The sequence below is a fragment of the Leuciscus leuciscus genome, assembly GCF_965113295.1.
Source record: "Leuciscus leuciscus genome assembly, chromosome: 17".
Classification (NCBI taxonomy): domain Eukaryota; kingdom Metazoa; phylum Chordata; class Actinopteri; order Cypriniformes; family Leuciscidae; genus Leuciscus; species Leuciscus leuciscus.
Window position 1 is genome coordinate 9,209,529 of NC_138741.1, and position 27,188 is coordinate 9,236,716.

Consider the following 27,188-nt stretch of genomic DNA (forward strand, 5'->3'; position numbering starts at 1 on the left):
TAAACATATGAATGGCAAAGGTGTCATTACACTCTATTCAGCACAAACAGGGCTACCATATGTGAGCAACATGTTTGTATTTTTGAGAGAATGTTTATTTTCATGTTGTCGTCTTTTATGTTGCACCCTTTTCCCCTAGATGGGGTGTAACAGCATGGTTATTGAAAAAACAAAACACATACAAATATGTGTAAACTAAACATAAACGAAATATGTGTCCACAAGACTTTTGACTAATGGATGTTTTCGCCTTGAGTTTTTGCTTTAAAGTTATGTGAATATCATCCTGCCTATTCATTCACATAAAACAATGCATTGATGTAAATTGATGTAAAAGACACTTTGTTTGGAAAGGCAATATGCGTGGGGGTGTGAATGATCATGAATAATGCTGTGATTCACACCTGAAAAGACAATGACATGCATAATGAGCCTTTCAGTCAGGTATGCGTGTATCTATCTATCAATCAATCATATAGCCTAGTTATAATCCAAATATATATAGGACCATTCTACAGAATGGGTTCAAAGTTAGAGTTGGAAACATCTTGAATTTTTTTTTGTCTTTTCCACAAATTTTTTAATTCCAAAAATGAATCCCAAATTTGTCACTAATAAAAAATAAATAAAAATTTATGAGAAGGCTTATATTGACCTATGTAAATATATCTACCATGTAAATATATTTTTTGCTATTTTATTAAAGTTTTCACATGTAAATCAACAACAATTACAATTGTAACACTATTTGAAGTGTAATCTTTCTTTGTAAAAAGCATACATTTTATGCGTATTAGATTGAATATACATTGGAACAAACACTATAATAACATCTTTGTTGATAATTCAATATCTAATTTATTTTTGACAAAACATCCCATACTATGCATTTAACATATGAGCAGAAATTGTTTGATGTGGTAGTAGTCTATTTTACAGTAGAAACTTTATAATCTATCCAAAACTAGTCAACGAAATCTTGTCTAAACATTCAAATTTCATCTGTAACATTGTTTTTATGATATGTTAATATAGGGCATATAAATGTTAATTTGCAGTTTAATACGTTGCGTTAGACATTTTATTTCAACATATTTCAGTCGATTTTTACTCATCTCAGTATAGCAATTTAGTTTGGGAAAAGCAAAACTAGTAGATGTAAAAATAGCATGTTTACTAATGTAAGTGCCTGTAGTAAACAACAGTGCACATCTGTGCCGTTCATTCACCCGTAGACACGCGATTCATATTTAAACAGTCTGTTTGCGGTTTACAGACACTATTCAATATCGTGATTAGAACAAAGCACTTAAGAATAAGGAACTTACTATTCACAATCCTCAGCTGGATCCGTTGCTCCTCGAAATGAAACCGAAACCAGCTCTTCTGAGGTAAATTTTTCCAGGATTATATTGCTATTATGCTATTATTATTTCTCATAGCAAAACTTGATGAGTTTTATCGAGTTGATTTGGGCGTTTACAGAAAGATCGCCTCAGATCATTTGCGTTTCAATAGTGCGCGCTCTCTGTAGGCGTGTTCACATTAGCAGATAATGAGTTGCTATGAGAACGACTGACATCTCTCTTTTCATACAGATTACATATACAGAGAATATTTGTTTTTGTTTTGAATAAGATAACTTAAAAGACACTTAAATGTTTATAAAGATATATTGCTCATGTATGTGTGAATAGTATTCTCTGAGTTTTAAGTTTCGAGACGTGCTCCAAAAAAAAAACGTTCACGGAGAGGCAGAAATCATACCCTGTTTATTTTCTTTATTTTACAAAAGCACAATGTTTTGTTTCGATTGTAAGTGGACACATAAAAAAGTGGACATTTTACAGTTTATTTTGTCATATTTCTTAAGTCTGTATGACCATAAATGACAGTATTTTAAGTCTATTTTGCTGCTATGTGAAAAAAATCCAGCAAAACGCTGGGCCTATATATGACCCAGAATATCATGGAGACTTCCCATCCCCAAGACCATTCATGTAGTTTTCAGAAAATGTAGTTGGATAACATTTCAAAATTTAACTTTTTTTTTTTTTTTATATATAAAAAAAATGTCATTTTTGTCCATACAATGGTCCTCATTCATGAAACTTTAGTACATTCGGAGCAATTTGCAAATAAAACGGATCTTCCCCAAAACTGTCCTCCATATTCTCAAACGCTTTGTGAACATCAGATTTAGTAGTTAAATGTGTGAGTTTTAATGAATTCCAATCATTTGGAAATGGGGTGTTTGTCAAGTGTTGTGTGTGGTTTTTTTTGTTTTTAGGTAATATGTGATGTATAATCTTGTTAAAAGTAAACTCTCATTCAGGAACCGGTATCGGAGTCAAGGTATCGATAACACATTTTTTTGAACGATACCCAGCCCTACTTGGCAATATCCAGCAACCACTCACAACACCGTAGCATCATTGTGGCAACTTGCGTTATGGTTGTCCCCATCAGTAGGCCAAAAGTACTGAAGAGATTTCATTTGCTTTAGAGTGGCAGCTGCCTGTATAGATTATGGCATGATGTTGATTTAATTATGTGAGGGTTTTGGTAGTGTGGCCCTGACAGTGAGCATGTTGTACCTTTGGGAATTATTTGACCTACAGGGCTGCCATGACAGAATGTACTGACGTGTGACCTACCCAGCCATGTGTTTGTGAGGTTTTGATGTTTAGTTATTTTGCTCTAACAGGCCTTGGAGGCATATAAACCAGATTTAAAGGAATGTCCCGGGTTCAATATGGATTTAAGCTCTGTCTACTGCATTTGTGGCAAAATGCTGATTATCACAGAAAATGATTTTGGACTTGTCCCTTTGTTCTTGTCAAACATAAAAAGCATGGTTACAGTGAGGCACTCACAATGTAAACATTTAACCCTCTGGGGTCTGAGGGGTTTTCTGGGCCCTGGAGGTGTTCTGACATGCTCTGACATTTGTGCTTTAAGTTGTTTATAAACATGTTAATGGCAAAGGTGTAAATTCACTCTATATAGCACAAACAGGGCTACCATAATATGTGAAAAACATGCATTTATATGTTTGAATTTTTAAGAGAATAATGTTTATGCGTGGTTATTTGAAAAAATAAAAATGAAAGTTGCTGAAATAAGACCACAAAACACATACTAAATATGTGTCCACAAGACTCTTGACTAATGTATGTTGTCGCTTCGAGTTCTGGCTTCAAAATGATGTGAAAAACATCCTGCCTAATTGTTTTCATAAAACAATACATTGATTTTAACTTTGTAAAACAGTTTTTTTTTGTCAGAAAAGGTTTATGCGTGAGAGGGGTAATGGCCCATCAATATATATCAATATTAATGAGATTCAGACCAGGGGTGTGACAGACACTCCCCCAATGTCTAATGGCCCATCAAGTGAGGCAGCCTGGACAAAGTAGAGGAGTTTTTCACTGTTTTATTGTAATTCCTCTTATGTGGAGGAACTAAATGTTCTAAATTTGCAGGTATATCACAGTAAATGCTTATGCCCAGTTGATGCGGGCTCTAAGCAAAATAAAGCAAAATAGTGCAAAATGAGCAAAATAAACTAAAATAAATGCAGATAGAATATAGTTACATGTCTTGGTGCCATTTTTGAAAACAGTTCCTGTTCAACTGAAGACACAAGTGAACATTACATGCCTGGCATTTCCAAGGTGTGTCCTGCCTTTTACCAAGCTGTCCTTTGCAAAGCACACAGATCTTGCGACCAACTGTGCAAATGTTCTTCTCAAATGTTCAGTTGACACTGCATTCTCAGAAAAAAACATTTTGAAGAGACTCAGAGGAGTGTGTGCATCAGCAGGACTCAGCTGTGGGCCAGGTTTCCGTGCAGGCAGGAATCTCAGAGTCTGTGGAACCATATCAATGTCAGTCTCTGTTTACCATGACAGAGTAGACTGCTTGTTGCTTGTCTGAATGTTTGTCTTGGCCCTCTTTGCAACAGGCGTCTGATGATCACCATCACCTTTATAGCTGTAAAACAAACAAACAACTGTGAGCATGCTTATTACACAAAATATAACAACTGCATTTCAATCATTAAAAGTAACATTGGCCAGATGCAAAGCCATACAGACACATAATGTTTGTATGGACAATGTAAAACCAGAATGACAGAAAGGGAATAAGTGTACTTACTTTTCAGTTGTTCTCAAATCTGAACGACACCTGTCGCGTGCCCTCCCAGTGCGAGTTGCAGGTGAGGTTGAGAGTGATGCTACCACATTCCTATAAAAATAATAATATTAATATTAATAAAGGTTGAACAAAGTACTATGCCAGCACATGCATAACTGATGGACAGTCAGCATGTTGATAAAACAACATCAGGTCTAACATCTGTAAAATAGTGGGTAAATATGTACTTACTCTTTCTGATTTCTGTCTGTGTTGCTGCGTGCCCTCTTAGTGCGAGTTGCAGAACCTACATCATTCCTTTCAAAAAAAGTTGAAAACTATTATTATCATATATTTTAGAGTACTATTCCAGCACATGCATAACTGATGGGCATTAGCATGCTGATAAGATAACACAAAGAAAAAATATGTAACATTATTAACCAACCTCCAAAAATAAATAAAGTCATACAGGCTCATATTGTATTAAGTAGGCTATATAAACAAAATTGAACGAACATGGGTAAATATGTACTTACTCTTTCTGATGTTCGACTGTGTTGCTGCGCGCCCTCCGAGTTGCAGATGAAGGAGATGCAGCTACATTCCTTTTTTTTTTAAAAGTTGAAAACTATTATAAATATTTCAAAGTATATTAGCCTACCATTAGTCTATATGAATAACTGATGCGAATAATTGTAGACACGTGCTGTAGGCATATATTGCGTGTCAATGGGCCATTACGGAGATAGCACAACGCAAACATTAACACGTTTGCAATTCATCAGCTGGGCATATTTACACATTTCAGCACATACACACATTTGCAATAGATATTTGCAAGCACTCTTCGTTGATGATAATGAGGCAGCATAAACACTAGTCAAAATATAATCTAAACATACATAATATTTTCTAAATTAATTTCAAAATTCTAACTTTCATACAGGCCTATGATCTAAACATCGTTGTACATATTATACAGCAAGTCTAGGCTATGCTGTATAAAGTCTTCTGAAGGCACACGCCGAAACGCGTTTGTGCAAATAAGTTTATTTATGCATGAAAAGAGCATAAAAAGCATGAAAAGTTTAAATAGGCCTACTCTTTAAAGTGAATTTCGTTTTGTATTAATTGTATCTTAATTTTAATCGTTATTTAATCAACCAAATACCTGTATTTAATACATAAGAATTAAAAATAGCTGGCAAAAGAGCTCCGTGTCGGCATTTTAACTGGAGCTCGCCTCATAAATGAACCCAAACTAAAATACCAGAGAAATATATAGAAAGCTCGAAATGTGTTATTTTAAACAAAACTATTAAAAACGAAAGAAAACAGACGTTTATATAAAACAGCTTGTCAACTAATGCAAGTAAATTTAAAAAGACTTACTCATCCGAAATATTATCCACGGCAAAACGTTCGTCGTCAGAGTCTTCTGAGGAAAATGTGAACGCTTCGTGCCATCTTCCAACGGCGCAGGAAAGAGAATGAATGAAACTTGCTGGTTTTAAGGCATTTCAGGGGGCGTTTACCTATTTTGCATAGATCACCTCAGCACATTATCTTATGAATAGCGCGCTCTGCGAGTGGGTGTGAACTCATTACAGATAATTAGATGAGACGGGAGAAACTGTACTTCTCTTTAGTTTCATACAGATTACATTGCATGAGAATATTTGTTTTGAATGTGAATTGTTTTATTTAAAAGTAGAAATTTAAAGCTTTCTTTAGACGCATGTTTCATGGTTGTGTGATAAGTATTAGCTGAGTTTCAGATTTTTGCGGAGACAGAGTGAGCTGAAAGCGCACCCTGTTTATTTAATTTATTTAAAAATAAAAACAAGGTTTTGATGTTAATGTGAGTGTACACAAAAAAAAGAAGACCCTCTATAGTTTATAATCATGTATTTATTTTATTTATATGACCATAAATGATGGATTTTTTTAAGTTTATGTTGCTGCTATGTGAAAAAAAATCCAGCAAAACGCGTCGGCGCGTTTGCCGACCTCAGAGGGTTAAGGTTTCAAAAGTATAGCCATAAGACTTGTTATTGTTAGACTAGTGCAGTGGTTCTCAAACTTTTTTTGGTTGCGCCCCCCTTTAAACATAAAAAAAAAAAATCTAGTTTCACTTTGTAATGTCATTAATTCATATAACAGTAAGAGAAAATAATAGAACAGAACTTAACTTTTAATTTCACATCAGCGGAGTGGCGCGTTCACAATAGTAGCTTGTGATTCGTCCACTAAAGAGGTGCTTTTCTATGGCGAGCAACTTCTGTGTTGGGCTTGTTTTAAAGGTGACAAGTCAACGGTCTGAAGAAGAACAATTCAGTGTAATTGTCGTTCGATGCCGCTTTATAAAGGCAGAGCGTTATTCACGCACTTGAATGCCGTTGCAGCGGCTGATTTTTATTTTTATTTATTTATTTGTTTTCTTGTTTTGTTTTTTCTGCTTATCGCGCCCCACACTTTGAAAACCACTGGACTAGTGGTAACTGCTTAATTACCTTGTCTGTTATAGTAGAACTGACTCTTATAAACCCACATATTTTATTTTAATTCATATCGGCTTGTTGGTTTATTTATTGGACACATTTTTACTTTAGACAAATTTCACTGCAAGATGTATCTCGTGATCAGTGACCCCGTTAAGCCTGCATATTATATAAGCCCTTTATTTATTTGTTCTCTTTTGTTACTATTCAAAATTCAAACCATTAGAGAAATTGCACTGCAAGTGGATGTTTCATAGGGCAAGTGACCCCATGTGTCAGGCAAAATTTTTTAAATGTATTTGCTTTTTTAATTTACATTTTAACTACACTACAACTATGATATTTTTCTAGAGTCTGGTATACTGGGTGTGTAAATCCATATTCAACCCACCCAGATCCAAGAGTACTAGGTGTAGCAAGTGAGGCATCCCGCTAGCAAAGCTCAATACTGGATGCATCACTGAATAGTCTCTCTGAGCTTATTATACTGCTTACATGCTATCATCTATCAGTCATTTTCTTTCCTATTTCTAAATTGAGCTTTTTCCCATGGCTGTGGTGTGTCAGTGTGTGAAATAATAAATGCAGTCCCATGCACTGGTGACCATGTGTACTACATACAATGTATTTTTCTTGCATTATGATTAAGTAGTATGTCCCTTGTAGGCATAATTTATATTCTGTTGCCCACACATTCCAATCGTTCTTTGGACTGTACCATCATTTCATGGAAAGTGACAACTTTTGCCAAAGTGACTCTTTCTTTCTCATTTCCAATGCAGCCATCCTCGAGTTCCCCATGGATGCATTCACCAACAGACAGCGTACACAAGGAGCTGTTCTGCTACACATATTTGCGGTAGGCAAACTTTGTGTGTGCACGTCAATCAACATCTAGCCTTGCTCACCAGTTGACCTTGTCATCCAGGATAAATGGTGCATGTCTGACAATTTTATGACAATTATAAATAGTTTGTCAGCTTTTTTTGTCATTTGTGACTGGTCATGAGTTTGCCACTATGAGTTCACAGCACTGAGGCCACCCTGTCAACAACTGCTTATAGAACAGAAGATCACTTAGACACCGCTTAAATTATTTCTGCACATCAACCCCATTATGGTGCATCTCATTCTTGTCTTTCTTTAATGGGTTTATTGTGGTTTCTGCTTTCCATTTCAGGCTTTATATATGTTTCTGGCCCTTGCTATTGTCTGTGACGACTACTTCGTGACCTCTTTAGAGAAGATCTGTGAGGTAAGAATAAATGTACAGTGGTAACAATGAGCTGTTCTTCTAAAACCAGAATTCCCCACATCATCCTTTCATGTCGAATGCTAGTTAAGGTTATACTAATATGCAACTCTATTAGGTATAAGTCAGGATGGTTGGTTTGTGTTTTTTTGCATGTTGACTGCGTGCTGTACTTTAGCCATCAAAGCATCGCCTTTGTAAATAAATCACTGTCTTTGACAATAAATTTCAAGACAAATTACTGTACAACTTATTACGTAATCCTCTAAAATCTGTTATTAAAGATTATAGTTATTTAGCTGTTTTATTTGTTGAATGTCAATTACTCTGCATTTAGTGTCAAAATATCCCTAAGAAATATGTCTGATTTGTGACATGACCCTAAAACCAGCCTAATTATACAGTGTTCCTTAAAGGAATAGTTTACTAAAAAATAAATAAATATGTGTGCCATTTATTTACTCTTTTCATGTAGTTTGGAACCTGTTATTTTTGTAGTAGAACAGTGTAATTTTTGAAGAATTTTTATGGAGATCTTTCAATGCAATGACACGACTACTGTAAATGTTGAGGGACAAAAAAAAAATATATACACTACTGTTCAAAAGTTTGGGCTCAGTAAGATTTATTAATACTTTTTTTATTTTTTTTGTAAGTTCAAAATATTTTTCGGTAAGAACACATTAAATTGATCAAAGGTGACAGTAAAGACTGACATATTTAAATATCATAGTTCTTTTGAACTTTCTATTAATTAAAGAATGTAAAGACTTTTAGAGTGAATGACTAGCAGCTCTTAAAGGAATTGTTCGTGCAACCCACTGACAGTTTTGCATATCTCAAGTCTATTTAGACCTTTTAATTATGGTCTTCGCACATCCTCTGCGTGAATTTGCATGTTCCTCCCATCCATTAGAAACTGCACCTGAGTGAAGATGTAGCAGGAGCGACCTTCATGGCAGCTGGAAGCTCCGCCCCAGAGCTGTTTGCCTCTATAATTGGTGAGCCCCACGTACAGCTTATGCATTAGTCATGTGTCGATAGTTGCTGTGGATTAGAACCCTCTTGTTTTCTGCAGGTGTGTTCATTACACATGGAGATGTGGGTGTGGGTACCATAGTGGGCTCAGCTGTGTTCAACATCCTGTGCATCATCGGCGTGTGTGGGATTTTTGCGGGGCAGGTGAGCAGTTTTCTGAGCTCTATATTACAGCTTCCCTCCTTCAGAACTGCTGCAACTATTGACCTTTTCATGTTTTCATCTGAGCATTGCAATATGAAAATTACTCTCCAGACTTGCTGTTGTTTTCTCTCTCGTTCTCATTTCAAAGAGTGGAATTTTTGAAAGCGAATGTTTAAAAATAAATCAATGTAAGAGTTCGTCCACAATAAATACAGGATCTGCAGACAGATACTATGGTTACTGTTGTGAGGTCTAAGAAAGACCTTTTTAAAGTACACTGGTGTGATGTTTTTTTTCTTTTGAGATATTAAGGCCTGGGGCCAGTTGCATAAACACAGCTATTATGTTAAGACTGTCTTAAGAACTAGTATGACCAACTAGACGTTAATCAGTGGGGCTGTCACGGTCATTTTGAGTGGCTCAATCGCGATATGCGATATTATCGCCATTTATTTATTTATTTCGATTTTAGATTTATTTGTTGCTATATAAATAAGTGTTACGATGTGATCAGCATGCACAAAAACGAGGACATTTTCAGTAACCGAAACTAAACAGCATCTCTGCGCATTGAAAGGCTGTCACTCAGTGTTACTGAGTGACAGTTACATTGTTACGGCAACGGACTGTCTTTGAGTGAATCATTAAACCGTTCATTCAAAGAATATGTTCAAAAACGCTGATTCATTAAAAGATAGATGTAATGAAACAAGGTGTTAATTATTTTTAACTTTGAGATCCACTTTTCAAGGCTCAGCTGACCATCAATGCGTCGCATGCATGGGTAACGCTGAAGCTGATGCTCACTTAATAGTGACCAACATGGCATTGATTCAATGTGTGACTCGCTGATTTTTTTCCCCGCGGCTTCCTCGCGCTGTGGAATGCTGACCATTCATGGTAAATACCCTTTACCATGTCTGGTAAATGGCTGACGCCATTCATGGTAAATACCCTTAAACGTTAAAAGGATGATGATACAACAAATATTCCGCTTTCCTTGGACACGGCAGCCTTTTCACGAATATACTGTATATGACTTGACCTCAAAGACAGACGCAGGTAATCGCACGCGCTCAGTTGATCTCTCTAATTCACTGTCTGTTTAGGCTTAAGTGCAAATCCACGAAGCCTCTGTCTTTACACATGCACAAAGTTCAAAACAAAGAAGGGTATAGCCTTATGAAAAAAGAAAACTTGAATATTGCGGTTGCTGCGGTTACTTGCATTCCTCTGTGGTTGGCTTGTCAGTTGCATGATACTACAATATTGCGGTTATCGCGACAGCCCTAGTAAGCAGTCTTTGTTTTTCTGTGTCAAATTAGACCAATAAATGTTTTTATGTAACTGACTTAAAGTTATGAACAGTCTTAAAGGAAAACATTTGATGACTAACTTGTAAGATGAGTTTTTGCAACCGGCCAAAAAAACGGCTTTTTGTTGTTGCATGTGGCAAACTTGAGGGTACAGTAGACCTGACACTTAACAAAAAGAATAGTTGCTTTTGTTGACTTCTGTTTACAAAGCTCTTCTCTTTTCCAATTAGGTTGTTTATCTCACCAAGTATGCTGTATTCAGAGACTCGAGCTACTACATTTTTTCTGTGGTTGCCCTTATTGTAGTAAGTGTCAATTTAATGAGATCTGTCAATTAAGTGGTACAGTAGAGTAGGTTTTGAAAGGAAAAATCCCATTAACTTTCTCCACAGAGAAACTAATGATTAGCAATAATGCATAAAACTTTCAGGACAAATATACTAGGAGCTCTGAACTTGTTAAACAATGGCTTAGAAGCCTTTATGAAAAAACTGGAAGTGATGCTGCCATTTGCTAGAGTGTTTTTAAATGGACCAGTAACCACTCAGAACACCTATTGTATCTTAAGATGCTGTTAAAGGGTTAGTTCACCCCAAAATGTAAATTCTGTCAAAAATTACTCGTTCCAAACCCTTAAGACTTTCGTTCATCTTTGGAACATAAATGAAGAACTTTTTGACGGAAAGTTTTACAGGTTTGTAATAGGGCTGGGCAAAAAAATCGATTTTTCGATTAATCGCTTTTTAAAATGTGGTCGATTCAAAATCGATTCTCAAACGCCAAGAATCGATTTTTTTCCACCTTTATGTATTAGTTTTCCTCCTGCGTGCGCACAAGACAGCACAGAATAGAATTATCTTTCGCGCTTGAACGAAGAACACACACAATTATGCCAAAATGTATTTTTGTCGAGTATCTTTATAACATAAGAGCAGTCTTATGACGAACGTGAAGAGTTGTGCCTCGTGAGAGAATGAGTCCGCGTGTGAGTTCCGCGTCTCTGTCAACAGCGGCTGGTCTTAAAGGGACAGTACACTGTAGCCACTAATTATCTCTGTCATTTAAGTTAATCAAAGAACAAAGAGAACAGAGAAAAACACTCACTGCTCTTGAATAAAGAACTTTTGTAACTTTGATTAGTCAATATATAATTTATAATTAATGCAACACAGACTGTTTGATAATTTTATTCAATTTCTGTATGGCCTAGCTGTTAGACAGGAAGGGCACATATTATATTATATGCAACGTTTTTATATGTGGGTTTATGTGAGGATTGTTAACCTGTTTGATCAAGACATGCGACTGTTCTGACTTGTCCAATTTTCAGCATCAATTTTTCATCTTGCATCAAAATCCTGTCTATTCATTGTATGCATTTGAAATATAGAGTTGGGTTCTGTTTTAATGTACCCAAGTGTACCTAAAATAAAAAGAGTTTAATATACAGGTTTGTAGCTCTTAATTTCTTTTTATTAATTAAACACTTGAAAACTTGTTCACTTTTTTTTCTTTTCTTTTTCTTTTTTTAATAAATATAGGATTTGTATTTAATATTCATTTAGTGAGTCGAATCGAAATTAATTTAGAATCGAAATTGGAAAAATCGAATCGAGAATCGAAATCGAAAATCGAATCGAGAATCGAAATCGAATCGAATTAGAGCTTGCGAATCGAAATCGAATCGAATTGTAATATCTGAATCGATACCCAGCCCTAGTTTGTAACGACATGAGGGTGAGTAATTAATGACAGAATATACATTTTTGCTTTTGCAATGCTTTTGCTAATTGGAAATCACTGTAAAAGATTTCAACAGTGACGCCAACTCCTATAAAGCATTTTGAATTATATGATGAACTACCTGCACTCCAGAACAACTTGTACATCTTTATATACAGTAATAGTTTGTAATAAGCCTTAAATATATATTTATTAATATTGATTACATAATATTGATATATAAAGACAAAAACATGCATCTTTGTTCACTTTTTATTTATTTATTTTTGTTCATTTTGGGGCTGGTTGGTTTGGATCTAATCTTTGACTATTATTTGTTTAGTTATTTAGTAAATATTTAAGTTATATTTATATAGTTTAGACTATAATTCATCTGTGAAGGAAATGCAGGAAAAAATACATAATGAAAATTACAAAGTGCACTGAAATTCTGCTGCCACTTCATGATTATTTACAGACTGTATATTTCTTTCAGTTTATTTACGATGACAAGATTTTGTGGTAAGTGATGCTTTGTCTGAGTATACCTTATCTTGACTGGTTGAAGGCAGAGATCTGATTGGCTTCTTCCTCTCTCTCTCTGCAGGTGGGAGAGTCTGATACTGATTTTCATGTATGTTGGCTACATCGTCATCATGAAGTGAGTCCTCCTTTTTGTGTATTCATTTAAACATCAGATTCTTTATTTTAATTAAAATAACCATTGAGCCTTCAAATGTTTATTTATTTATTATTTACACATTCATTTTGAACTGTTTAAATAACTAAAGGAGTGTGTTATTGAAGTACTTACTCTGTGGTATCGGAATTTAAGGTATTGAATCCTTAATTTTAGCTGGTATTGGTATACTGACATGCTACTTTGAGCTGACTTAAGGTGCGGTCAATTTTTTATTATTTTTTATTTTTGGGGGGTGAAATCCAAGTGTTTCAACAAGAATCCTTGCGATTGGTAGTTCTGTGTGAGGGCAAAAGATTTCCTCATGCAGATTTTCCAATGGTTCAAGTTGGTCATTCGACATGTCCACACCTTTGGAGTTTAGATTGTTTTGTTTAAATCAGTTTGTTTGTGTGTGTGTGTGTGTTTTTTTTTTGTTTAGGTTTAACACTAGCATTCAAAACTACTTTGCGGGGAAGGAAGACAAGGGCGTTGTCAATGGTAACGCTGTCAGCAGCGAGATGGAGGATGGTAATGAATGTTATGGGCAGTTTTGCGATGATGCATCATGGCCGTTACTCAGCCCAGGTAAGGGTAACTAGACAGGCTTCCTCATGGGATAGCGACTAACCCTCTGCTGCTTGCAAAAAAGTTGGATCTTGTTCTCTTTAAATTCATTCCACTCTACTATCTGTATGTCTTCTGTTTGTAAAACCTACGCCAACAGCACTTACTGAAAGTGTAGCCATCTGACATTTCTTATGAGAGGCTGACACTTTGCTTCCTTGCTGAATAACTGCGGTGCGCTTTCTGTTTCAGAGCACGGTGTCCTGTAGTGCAGCTCTAACCGTTGTGCTGCGTGGCGGTCTCTGTCACCCCACTGCTGAAGCCTGTCTGTTTAGCCTTACTAAATCTGCCCTGTCTCATCCTGCAGTGCTGTGTGTGTGTGTGTTTTCATGTTTTATTCCCAGTACCAGTAATGCATCCTTCCATTCTTTTACAAAATGGTATCTGTCTCTGTGCCTGTATAATAAGGTTTGTATTCATTTGAGTTTTTTTGAAGATATCTTTTAAGGACAAAGGCAAGTGAAATATAGATATGGTACCGTCAACATGAAATCAGAATTGAGGATGTTCCTGGTTCCTTATTGTGCACAATATATCAGAGCATGTAGTTCCAAAGAAAAAAATCTTTGTCTTCATAATCTTTGGTCAAAATATAATAATTCATCTGCTTCTAAAACGACTTTGCTTTTTGAGGGATGTCACCAAGCCCTGTTATTTCTTTTAACACCTCTGTCACATAGAAACAACTTTCATATATATATTGGCCTGATATTTATATGGCCAAAAAGATGAAATTCTGATAGCTTGTAACCTAATGTAAATAAATTAAATCTTTATAACAGTATAGCAGACTACTTGCATAAAATGGTTATAAATATAAGTTGTGGCTCTATATCTCTCAATAATCTCTTGGTAAGATGATATGTTCAGCTTGTTACAGCGGGATGGATTCTGATTTGCTGTCAATGTTTTTATCATCCATCAGCTGGATAAAATCATTCTGAGAGTGATTTGAATGATATTGTTTCTCTGTGCCATTATAGTTATAACTGTGGAGTGAACTCTGCTATTCTTTAATATTGAGAAATATTTTTAGAACTGTATCTTTTATAGTTATCGTCCTTGGTGTGTATCAAATGATACAGTAGGCTTTATAGGGTTAAACATCACATGGCAGTCAATACCGACATATTGCGACACCCTAACAACAGTGAAGACTTGGTGGCATGAGATTGGGATGGGACTATATGTTTGGCCAACGAATGGCAGAAACGAGTGTTTGGGAAACACTAAACCCCCCTTTAAATATATCTTTGGTCATTGTTTGTCGTTGTTGATAGTGTACTGGCAGTAGAGCTCTTCCTGTGATGTCCAGCTGTAATCTGGAGGATGGTTGAGATTTCATTTCATGTCATGTCAGTATTCTATGTGTTGATGGTTTCTGACAGTATCCTGAGGGGCTCAGAGGTGGGCCTACAGTCTATCCCAGCAGGAATCAGTCTCTCACTGACAGACAGGACTTTAGATTGAAATTTGTGACATCTTTTTTTTTCTTTTGAGAGTTTGGGTTTATGTGGTTATGCTGGTTTCTGTGCACCATTGTCGTGTGGATTTATTTATTTTTTGGTCTATTGGTCTCTCGGGCATGTTTGACAGTGCGTGTGTGTGTGAGTGAACAAATATTGTACATGCTGTGTGTTTTGGGCATGAGTACCATGTGTAGGTCCACTTACAAATGTTTTTTTCTTCCGTGTCCACAGTAAAGCCCAGTAAAACATACTCTAGGGGCTCTGTTGTGATGGTGGACGAGATGATAAATTCAAGCCCTCCACATTATCGGTTTCCAGAGGCCGGCCTCAGGGTCATGATCACCAACCACTTTGGACCCAAGACACGTCTGCGCATGGCAAGCCGACTTATCATCAACGAGGTAAGAAAATACACCTGCTGAGTGAACACCTCTGAGAAAATAAGCTAATAATCCTCAAAAGTCTTTGGGTTACGGTGATTTTAACACAGTAATGGAAACTGAGTACCGCAAGCCCATTTTAAAAGGACAGTTCACAAAAAAAAGAATTGCTCATCCTCATGATGTTTAGAACCTGTATTACATTTTTCTGTAGAACACAAAAGAAGACATTCTGGAGGGAAAAGAAAAGTAAGTGTTGTTTTGGACCCCATTGGATTTCATTATATAGACAAAAACAGTTCTTCAAAACCTCTATTTTTGTGTTTGACAGAAAAAAGAAAGCTATACAGGTTTAGAACAGCATGAGTGGGACACAATACATTACATTTGTGCCATGAAATTCGTCCATCTTACTTATTGTAGCTTTTTCAAACATCATCTTTTACTTGGAAAATGTCACAATACAGAATTAAATGGGTTGTGAATGCTGAATTATGTTAAATTCAACTGAAATTAGTCTGATGTAAAATGGACATATTGAGCTATTTTATATGGGCTTCAAATGCAGCTCATCTTTTCAGAATTACGAGTTTGCACTATCCGGTTTATAATAGTGTAACTCTGGCAACCCAGAGACTGGATTATAAACCAGTTCTGAATAGCTTATGCACCCGTCTTTGTTGGTTAACTCAGCACTGTGGAGATCTCTCATCAGGTAGCCCAGTTCTGGGTGTGAGGCTGATTAAACTGTTTCTATAAATATCCACATGCTGGCATTCAAAGAATTGTGTTAGAAATTCAAACCCCTGCTACAAAGACTGCTGTGGAATTTGATAGAGACATGTCAGCTAGTTCAGAAGGATATGATGCTGGGAATGGTGTTAAACTGATAATGGATGAATGTTGTGGACACAAGTTTACCAGTGTAACTTTTTAAGGGACAGATCACCCAAAAAAAAAAAAAAAAAAAATCTGCTATTAATTTTGATGTTTTTTTCTAACCCATATGTGTTTTGGAAAAATAGCCTCATACTGGCTGGGAATAACTATTCCTTCAAAGTATCTTAATTGAAAAGTGAGATTGTGAGGAAGTGGATAAGAGTGAACAGCAGTTTTTGCTCTTTATACATGCAGCAGCAGCGGCTGGTGAAGACTGCCAATGGGGGGGACGCAGTGCTGGTGGCTGACCAGAAAGCTGACACCATGGAAAATGGCAACGTAGCGGAGGAGAAACTCTCTGAGGAGCTGGAGAGTGAGATGTCATCTCCTTTCAGCTTGCCTGGTGAGGCGGTTTGACTTTCACACAAATTTCAATCTTTAACTGCATGTGGTGGCATCTGAAATGCATATACCTATTCTGGTCTACAAAGGCAAAAGACCTTAACTCGCTAGAGTGTGGAACTGAGAAAAATTACTTTAAAGATTTGTAGTTTTCCCGCCAAATTACATATAGGTAGGACACTGGAAATCTGGCAATTAGATGTTTTAGTAATGAAAATGATCTACATAAAAAAATCTTGAGCTCAAACTTGACTTTTGACCACTATTTTAAAGTTACTGTACTCTGCCTTTGTATTGTCAGCAAAAAGTGAGAAGTCATGCCAAGGCAAAAGGCAGTAACTTCCAAATGATCAATATTTGGTTGCTGATCACTATTAACAAAATCATTATAGTTACACCTGTATAAAATCTAGTGATCATGGCATTTATTTTGTATGATTTACAATTACTTATAGCTATCTACTTATTGCTATCCTGTGCTTTGGTTTCATTCTGATGGCATTATTAATACATTAAACATGACAAAATGCCTCCATAGCGGTAAAGAGTATCTTCAATTGGTACTGAGTGGCATAAGACTTGCTAAGCGCGCGGTCAAAATGATCACGATAAAACAGATCCTCGCGCACATTCGACAAGGGGACTGGTTTATAGCGGTGGATCTGAAAGACGTAAATACTTTCACATTCAGATAGCCCTCACAGGGGATTCCCGAGATTCGTGTTTGAAGGTGTCGCGCTCCTCGTACGTTCACAAAAAACGCAGTGCTTTCCCCTTTGAGACTCAGTGGGGAGCGCGTTCTGGACTACCTAGATGACTAATGCATTTATTGCACAACCTTCTGTGTTCTGCTTCTTTTCAGTATGCACGCGGTGGTTTCAGCTGTCTGTCCTATTATTGTGCTTGTGCACTTCGCTCGTCCTGCGGATTTATTCCGGACGCTGTGATTGTAACAGCTGGTCTGATGTTGTATGCACCAGTACACTTGTTGCTTTATTATTAACACTCCTTGAGATATATTATTCCCGCGTCGGCTCGACCGTGTTCAGGGGCGGTGCTGAAGGCGCCGGCGAAGTTTTGGCACTCTGCCAGCTAGATGCATGAGTGTTTCAACCAGGTCCGGTACCCGAACTGGTTGAGGCAGGGCTTTAGTTCTTTGTTGTATTCATCTGCTACGGCATGTGTAACATTTTTGTCAACTCTTGAACATATTAAATGTTCTGACCACGTTTGTTTAGGACAAAGCTCTGAGGACATCAGAATTTGCAGGGACTGATGGCAGCTGTACAAAGTACACAGGCTACATCGTAATTTAAGTTTTAATGGACAGTAAAACAAAGGTAGAACACCGTACAATCTGATAGTAGCATTATTTGATAGAAAACCAGCACATTAACTTCATATTGACGCGTGACTAAACAAAGAACGTTCCAGAACAAAGCCAGAGTGGTAACTGGTGTTATGGTGTTCTGTCTTGGTTTCTCATGGGCTTTTGGAAGTTACTGTTAAGACAACCCATTATTTTGTCGTAAAAACAACGGAACTGAACCAAGATACTTATCCACATGACAAAGGAGGTCTTGAATGTGCCAAAAATATCTAACTCATTTTCGACCAAAAACGAAGTTACGGTCTTTTGCCTTTGTCGGTCTTAAAAGTGACAGCACACACCTAACATTCCCACTGCTGTCTGTGTCATTAATATTTATAAAACAACAAAATACAGCTTTAACAAAGATGAAACTATATTTAATTTCTAGTTATTTTTCATCTAGGCTTAATTATTTATTTCTGTACCTGAATACTACTGTTTATATATATATATATATATATATATATATATATATATATACACACATACATATATATATATATATATATATATATATATATATACACACATACATATATATACATATACATATATACATACATATATATATATATATATATATATATATACATACATATATATATATTAGGGGTGGAAACGGTACACAGAAGTCACGGTTCGGTTCATACCTCGGTTCAGACATCATGGTTCGGTACAAGTTCGGTACAATGGAGGGAAAAGCAAAACAAAAATGTAGAAGGCATTTTTTTTTTTATTGTGCATGTCTGTGTAGGCTGTTCCACCAAAGGAAAATAAATGTCTCTTTAAATAAGTTTTATTAATAAAGTAAATGCATAGAACCAGTTTACTTGTAGTGCATTGCCAATAGTTTTATATAATTAGTTTATTAATTAAATTAATAAAAAGAAAAAAGACCTTGAGATATGTTTGGTAATTGTACCTGAATGAATTTAAAATTAATTTGCTATATTTCAGATCAATATATTTGTTTTCCTTCAAATTTTAATAACACTAACTTTATTCTCATCCGAATTATAAATAATTTATTTCTGTATAAAATAATACTACCATTAAAAACAAATTAGATTTTTTTTTAATCAATGTAGAATGTGTAACTTACTGTGTTGGGTGACAGTTGTAGGTTACAGTTTGACAAGAGTTTACAGTTTGACAAAAGCACAATGTTGTGTTTTATTACGAGTGTACACAATATAAGTAAACACTTTGCAGTTTGAATGATGTCCAATGAACAAAATGAGTATGTTTTTATGTTTCCATTGTTCGATCGCGCCCGCGCCTCTCTGAACACACACACGCGCGCGTGCACGCACGCACGCAGGCACACACACAACATATCCCAGCATTGCAAACTTGACATCACAGCCTGTCCATTATAGCCTGTCTATGATTATAGCCATAGATATTATGTCTATAATTATAGCCCATAAGTTATAGCCACGGAGCTTCAGAGCTAAGGCGGAGCTACAGATTAGGTGTCCCTAAAGAACCCGCATATCTAACAGTAGTTCCGCATTACATTCATTAATTTGCACGCAAGTTTTATTTATTTTTATACCGTGTATTCTCTGTGTGTATTCATGCACCGAACCGTGACGCCCGTACCGTCTCGGTTCAATACGAATACATGTACCGTTCCACCCCCGATCCGTGGCTCAAAAACCGTAAATGATCCAAACCGTGAATTTTGTGATCCGTTCCACCACTATAACCTTTCCATCTTCACCGTCATGCTTAGTAACACATATAGCTGTGCATCACCACAGTTCAACAGTGAAAAGCGACCCCTCTCAAACAGTGTTGCGCTGCATTCCGATCGTTGTTAAAGCGACATACACCGGTATTGCGGTATATAAAAAATGTATATCATAACAAAAATAAACACCGGTACTGGGTATGAACCGGTATGAGCACTATACACATGCTGTATACACTCAACTAAAATATTTCACTTTTGGTGATAGTAAACTCTGGAATGGAAAAACAAAGAACTGGAAATCTTTACTTCCATGTTAAGATGTTGTTGTTGTTGTTGTTGTTTTTTGTTGTTGTTTTTTTTAATCTTCAGTTATGAGTGATATATCATTGGCCACATTTACAGTTTATTTTGGGTTGGTTTTTGGTTGGTTGTGAATGTACCTGGTACAATAAGAACACTGAATTGACTGAACAATGCACAGTTTTAATTTGTGTGACCTCAGTTGTGAGAATCACATGACACAGGATCTCTTGTTATTGTGTTGAGATTATGGCTTTTTCCTTTTTGTTTTCTTGTGAGCTGTGTCCTAACTCCTAAGTCACCATAAATAAAAGGACAGGATGGTCAAATGAATGCCATAAACATAAACTTCTTAATTGGTGACATGCTGTACCATGTGACTGTAGGGGGCGCTTTGGATAAAGTGAAGTTTTTCATTTCCTGGCCCATTTCGCTGTTGCTGTACTTCACCGTGCCCAACTGTGCCAAGCCGCGTTGGGAGTTCTGCTTCATGCTGTCCTTCTTCCTTTCGACCCTGTGGATAGCTGCCTTCTCCTACATCATGGTGTGGATGGTGAGTTGCTTTGTGTATGTAAGCATCTGTATTTGGATACTGCTTTTTCCTGTATTATTTAATTTAATTTAGTATTTAAACATTAAAAAAAAATTCTTAATGCAGGATATTTAAAATCTTAACACATAATTAGAGCTTTTATTGCAAAGTGTGCTTGCACACACAAGGAATTGTTCTTGGTACTGAAGCTTCCAGTGCACCTATACAAATACAACAACATAGAACTATTGTAATAAAATAGTAGTATAAAGACTCATTTAGGTTTTGTCATAAACATATTTACAATATTATGAATAATATGAATAAATATCAACTGAGTTTACAAAGATAAGGATTGCACTTACAGGCATATGCCTTGGGAGGCTTTTAACTGTTTAAGAGGGAAATGGCCTATGTGATAAAGTTGTTCCTGTGCCTAGATGTTCTAGTGCTCAGTGACCTGATTCGCCGTCCTGACAGCAACAGTTCAAACAGGTGGTGACCAGGGTGAATAGAGTCTGTGATGACTTTACCTGCTCTCTTTCTCACTCTGGAAGAGTACAGGTCCTGGAGGGTGGACAGGGGAGCACCAATAATCCTCTCAGCAGTCCGGAATGTCCTTTTGTAGTAGTCTTATGTCTGATTTGGGAGCTGATCCAAACCAAACAGTTATAGAAGTGCATAGAACAGACTCAATGATGGCTGAGTAGAACTGTGTCAGCAGCTCCAGTGGCAGATTGAACTTCCTCAGCTGGCAAAGGTAGTACAACCTCTGCTTAACAGAGGGCTGTTCAAACATATTCAACCCCATGAGCGTCTACACTACAAAAGCAATCCGGTCGAATGTGTTTTCGACTACCTTTGGAAGTGGTGGAAAGTGGATAAGCTCAACTTTTTAGACTCCATTTACAACTGTATTAGCATTGTCTACTTGTGATTCGTTTGACCGACCAGGTGTAAACTAGGGGTTGAACGACTTCAGATTTTTTGAAGTCGACTGTTATGACATCAAAGTCGAGTCGACGTTGACTAGTCACTCACGTCATTCATAAAAACACAAGAGATGGGACTGCTTTGCAACATGCCCCAATTAGCAATTTATTAGCAGAAAATGATACAGATGCTGACAGACAGTTCATAATATGTTGCAACTTAACGGTAACAATACAACAATAACTCCCGTTTTAGAGCAAACATTTTTTAGTGATGCATTATGTTGGCATAACAATGCCATTTATGCAAGATGGGCTGTAAGTAAGCCTACTCACTGTCACAGTCCTGCTCATTCACAGTTTTTACTTTTCGATCATGGTTTGCATGTTTAGTGAAGTTTCTAATTGACCGTTCGCAAAGACCCTCCCCCTTTAGTTACTGTTGCTATGTCCGACACAGTGAAATAAACATCGCGGAGCAGAGAGGACAGAGGACACTGACAACGTGCTGACAGACAGGACAGAGCAGGTTACTTTTAATATGTAAACAAAGTCTCAACTTTCATATTTGGTCATTTTATAAAGAAATTTAAACAATAAATACCGTTTTGTGGCTCTTTAATGTGTCGTGGCAGATCGCTGTAGAGCCTCTTAAAGCTGCTCGTGAACCGATCATCTCTTCCTTCTAGTTAATTTATAGCATCAAATAAACATGAATATACATAAGAAGGAATGTTGTTTTAACTGCAGAAAGACGTCAGTAGCAGTACACGACGTTATTCAAGTTCAAATCCTCGAACGTTAATCTACTAACTCTCCTGACTGCTTTGTCGGACAGAAATGGCGGATTCGGCGGATTATGATTGGTCAGATCGCCTGTCAATCAAACTCCCTGCGAAGGGTAAATTTACTGCTGTCGAGATGATTTGCATTCCTCACTTAACATTAGCGGATGCCTTTTGAGATGAGTGTGCATTGCACTTGTACTTTTGTTGTACTTCAGGACAGACTTACTTTCCAAGTGACATTTTTACAAGCTTCATCTTTAGTGAAGTATTTCCACACACTTGATGGTGACAATCATAGTGTCACATGATCAACGCGACTAGTCGACATCAAGCTTAAAGCGTCACGCATTGCATTAAGGTCGACTAGTCGACTAATCGACTAGTCGGTACAACCCCTAGTGTAAACAGGGCCTAAGATCCTTGCATAAGTCCCAGGTCTGTCGAGATGTTGCAGGATGTAATGCTGTCCCATGTTGACTGCATCATCTACAGGCCCGTTTTTTTTGTATGCAAACTGCAGGGGTCCAGTGATGTTCTTCAGGTAAGCTAACACCAGTCTTTCAAACGACTTCATGATCACAGGTGTGAGTACGACAGGTTTGTAGTCATTATGTTCAGTGATTTTAGGTTTTTGGGGACTGGAATGATAGTGGAGTGTTGGAAGCAGCAGGGAACTTCACACTGTTTCAGTGATCTGTTGAAGATCTGTGTGAAGATAGGGGCCAGTTTGTCAGTGCAGAATTTTAAACAGGCCGGTGAAACACAGTCTGTTATAAATAAACGGCGTTACTAACGGCGTTATCTTTTTCAGTAACGAGTAATCAAACAAATCACTGTTTCCCCCGTTACAACGCCGTTACTGACAATAAAACGAGGCGTTACTATAATTGAGCTCACTGAAGCGGTTTTCATCAGAGTATGCTCTCTCTCTCTCTCTCTCTCTCTCAGCCATAGGACCTGCAAAGGTTTTTGTCTGGTGTGCGTGTGTTTGAGGCGCCGGACTGGACAAAAGTGAGGCGAGCGCTCTACAGTGTGCGAGAGAGACAGAGTGTGTCTGAGAGAGAGCGAGCGACATTGTGTGAGAGAGACCAAGGGTGTCCGAGCATTATATAGTTTGTTTACAAACAAATGATTTCAGCATCAGAATAATCTCTGTAGCCTATTGGTATCATCTGCAATGTTTTAAGTAGTGCATAGAACATGGTTAAAAAATTTTTTTTTTTAAATAACCAGGAACGTTCCCAGAAAACATATTTTTTTGACCGGTTGTGAACGTGCGGCAAACACGCCTAGAATTTGGCTTAAATAACCTCTGATGATGACGTTCTCTGTAGGTTATAAAAATAAAACCCCAAAATATTATATATTTTATTATTATTATTATTTATTTTTGGTACATTGTTCAGTATTATAGGCTATTGAGAGCACTTCTTGTTAAACGGTTTACTTTAGTGAGGAAGAAAATACTTCAAGTAGGCTACAGTATGTCTACCAGTGTGAAAGTTTTATCATTTTAATTTGCACACACAAAGAGTGTATGTATATATATATATTTATTTTTTTATTCATTTTTGGTACATTTCTAAAGAAGCATCATTTATTTCTAGACTAATTTGTTGGCCAGTTGTGGTCTGTGCATTAAATATTAAAAGTTCTAAACCATGTATTGTGTTTTATTGTTCCACTATAGTAATGATAATATTTACAATAATATATTGAATTTAATAGGTGTCTCTCACATTGTCCCACAGCAACATTAAAAGTGTAGATTAATGACTATGTTTTATAATAATAATTTATTCTATTTGGTGTCCATTTCATTCATTTAACATTAAGTTATTTGACACATTTAAACATTTTATTAAAAAATAACGCAATAGTTACTTTCCCTGGTAATTAGTTACTTTTATAATGATGTAACTCAGTTACTAACTTAGTTACTATTTGTTAGAAGTAACTAGTAACTATAACTAATTACTTTTAAGTAACATGCCCAACACTGCCCTGCACACGTCCTCCACACAGGCCATAAGCGCAGGAGGGGGGTTGCAGGACGTGTTGGTGTATGTGTGAAATGCAGATCAGAGCAGGGGATGTGAATTGGTTTTTTTTCAGAGCTACAGTAAAACCCGTTTAGATCCTCAGCCAGTTGTCGATTCTCCATAGATCGAGGCAGTGGCCTGTCCAGACTGATGCCGGATTGTTGGGATGAAAACTGTTTTTTCAGCTTTTCATAGTAGCTTATTTTAGCCACTCTGATCTCCTTTATCAGTGCGTTTCTGGCCTGGTTGTACAATATTTTATCCCCACTTCCGTAAGCATCTTCTTTGGCATGACAAAGAAAGAACTTATTTGTTCGAGTGTTGCTGTAAACCATGGCTTATCATTATTGAATGATAAAAATGTCCTAGTAGGAATGCTGATCTATGATGTTATCGGTGGCAGCAGCTTCAAAAACATTCCATTCACATAAAGTTAACTAACCACAAAACATACTATATTATAGCTGTATACAGTTTTACTGCTATATGGACATTAGTTTGATATTCATCTCTAACTGATTAACAGAATACTTTCTAAATTGTAACATTGAAACAAGCATTTTTTGTAAAGCTGCTTTGAAACAATATGTGAAAAGCTTTATACAAATAAACTTGAATTTAATATGCATTAACTTTGACTGTCCTTGTATTTTGTAAAACGTTTATATTTTTTCCTTAAGTTTATTTAGACCCCCGGGGGGCCCTCGGACGGCAGTTTGAAAATGTCTCTGTTTTGACTCAATATTTCTTTGAATTTTGGCTTATTTTAGGTCATTCTGCTTGCAGGCATGTTACATCACTATTCCTTTAAGCATCTGCATTTCTTTGAGGCTTTCATGTGGGTTGCTGTGTGCAGGTCACAATCGTTGGATACACACTTGGAATCCCAGATGTCATTATGGGTATAACTTTCCTGGCTGCTGGCACCAGTGTTCCTGACTGCATAGCTAGTCTTATTGTTGCACGACAAGGTAGAGCTCTCCTTTGTTTTGTTTTCTTGGTTTTCTTACCTTTGCTTATCTTTCATCCAAAATGAGTTTACTTTCCATCTCTGGATTTGTGTCTTTATGTGCTCAGGCCTGGGGGACATGGCTGTCTCGAACTCGATTGGCAGCAACGTCTTTGATATCCTGGTTGGGCTCGGCGTTCCCTGGGGCATCCAGACAATGGCTGTCAACTACGGCTCTGTGGTATCTGTCTTTGTCACTCCTCAACCATGTGCGCACACACACACACACACACACACTCCCACAAATATTGCAAAATCACCTTTTATTTTTTGTGTCCTATTTAGGTTCAAATCAACAGTAGAGGATTGGTTTACTCCGTTGTCCTGCTGCTAGGTTCGGTTGCTTTAACTGTGAGTAAATGTTAAGAACAATTCACCTCACAAACACACTACATGGCCAAAAGTACTGTATGTGGTCACCCTATTTTAGTTTTAGCTAGGCCTCCTAATTCCAGTGAAGACCTAACTTCTTTAAATGTTCTCTGGCTGGGTATATAGATTTTATTACATTCTGATTCATATGGATGTATTTTGGTTATATTTTGCTTGTGTATATAAAATAAATACACTCTGCACATTTTAAATTATATAGAGCAGTATTTCAGATAGATTCCTTTTTTAACTCATTTGAACCTGAAGAACTTACTCCTAAGGGTCACTGGTTTGGGGAATCAGGCTACACTATTTGGATTTACTGCAGGGTCCTACAGGTCGACCAATAATGAATTTTACAGATAACAATAAAAAACTGGCAAATAACTGATTAATCCACTGATAGTTTTTAAAATCTGAAGAAAAAAACTCAATGGGAAAAGTATATTTTGTATATTAAAAGACCTGAACTTTATTACAAAATTAGCAATAATGACTTCAGAATGTTTTACGATTTATTACAATAAAAAAGTTGTCATGAAATATACAAAGATCAGCCAAAACATTATGCCCACCTGTCTTAATAGGCTGTTGGTCCTCCGTGTGCCGACAAAACAGAACAGACCCACTGAACCATGACATTAGCAGCAGATCCTTCAAGTGTCATAAGTAGCGAGCTGGAGCTGCCGTTGATCAAACTTGTTGGTTCAGCACATCCTGCAGATGCTCAATCAGATTGAGATCTGGGGAATTTGAAGGCCAGGGCAACACCTTGAACTCTTCATCATGTTCCTCAAACCATTCCTGTACAATGTGTGCAGTGTGACAAAGGGTGCATTATCCTGCGGAAAGAGGCCAATGCCATCGTGGAACTGCAGCAATGTTTTGGTAGAAAATCCCAACCCAAAGTTTCCCAGCAGAACATTGCCCAGGGCATCGCATTTCCTTCCTCCCGTAACATCATTAAAATGTTCTGTGACTCGTGCCACAGTTGACCTTCTGTTGGCTCAGACTATACGAAATAGCCTTTGTTGCCTTCACGCATCGATGAGCCTTGGGATCTCAACACGCTGTTGTCAGTTTGTGGTTTGTCCCTTCTCGGACCACTGTCAGTAGGTTCTCACCACTGCTGACCAAGAGCACCCCACTAACCTTGCCGTTTCAGAGATGCTTTGACACATTTGTCTGGCCATAACAATATGGCCCTTGTCAAAGACTCTCAGGGTTTACTCCTGCCCATTTCTCTTGCATCCAACTTGTTGACTACGAGAAATGATTTCCATCTAATCAACCCAGACCTTGATGTGACTGTTGACATGATCAACATTTTTCGCTTCACCTGTGAGTGGTCATAATGTTTTGGCTCATCAGTTGATAATTGGATAAATATATCACAGAAAGGCAGAGAGAGAGAAGAGGATTGTAGTCAAATTAACTTGTTGTTTTTAAATGTATTTTTCAAATGTGTCCAACTATTATGAACCCACGTTCATCTTTAAACCCGATATATTGGTCGACCGACTATGCAGTTAAACGTACACTATGGATTTTTTCTCCACTAGGGGTCGCTAACATATTTACAATAACAAA

At 37.0% G+C, this 27,188-nt stretch overlaps 1 protein-coding gene and 1 long non-coding RNA gene across 7 annotated transcripts in view; one reads left to right on the top strand and one right to left on the bottom strand.

Moving 5' to 3' along the window:
• Positions 1-27,188, top strand: part of slc24a4a (solute carrier family 24 member 4a) — a 63,735-nt gene that overhangs the window by 32,050 nt on the left and 4,497 nt on the right. For 3 of the 5 annotated variants that reach the window (XR_014199177.1, XM_082143257.1, XM_082143258.1), the window contains 14 exons: positions 7,427-7,503; positions 7,825-7,899; positions 8,813-8,897; positions 8,975-9,078; positions 10,625-10,699; positions 12,613-12,638; positions 12,724-12,777; positions 13,238-13,383; positions 15,123-15,292; positions 16,406-16,553; positions 20,310-20,476; positions 25,074-25,188; positions 25,295-25,407; positions 25,512-25,577. Coding sequence is in view for 4 of the 5 variants with exons in the window: in XM_082143257.1 (XP_081999383.1) it covers positions 7,427-7,503; positions 7,825-7,899; positions 8,813-8,897; positions 8,975-9,078; positions 10,625-10,699; positions 12,613-12,638; positions 12,724-12,777; positions 13,238-13,383; positions 15,123-15,292; positions 16,406-16,553; positions 20,310-20,476; positions 25,074-25,188; positions 25,295-25,407; positions 25,512-25,577 (1,421 nt within the window). In the remaining variant the exon portion in view is untranslated. The remainder of the gene's footprint in view (positions 1-7,426; positions 7,504-7,824; positions 7,900-8,812; positions 8,898-8,974; positions 9,079-10,624; positions 10,700-12,612; positions 12,639-12,723; positions 12,778-13,237; positions 13,384-15,122; positions 15,293-16,405; positions 16,554-20,309; positions 20,477-25,073; positions 25,189-25,294; positions 25,408-25,511; positions 25,578-27,188) is intronic. The other 2 variants (XM_082143259.1, XM_082143260.1) reach the window with 2 other exon arrangements.
• On the bottom strand, positions 3,586-5,236 carry LOC309479312. 2 transcript variants are annotated; one of them, XR_014199182.1, is made up of 4 exons: positions 4,680-5,236; positions 4,393-4,458; positions 4,162-4,251; positions 3,586-3,996 (listed from the first exon to the last, which is right to left on the bottom strand). It is a non-coding gene; the product is annotated as an uncharacterized lncRNA (long non-coding RNA). The 2 variants fall into 2 exon arrangements; XR_014199183.1 differs by having other exon boundaries at positions 4,393-5,236.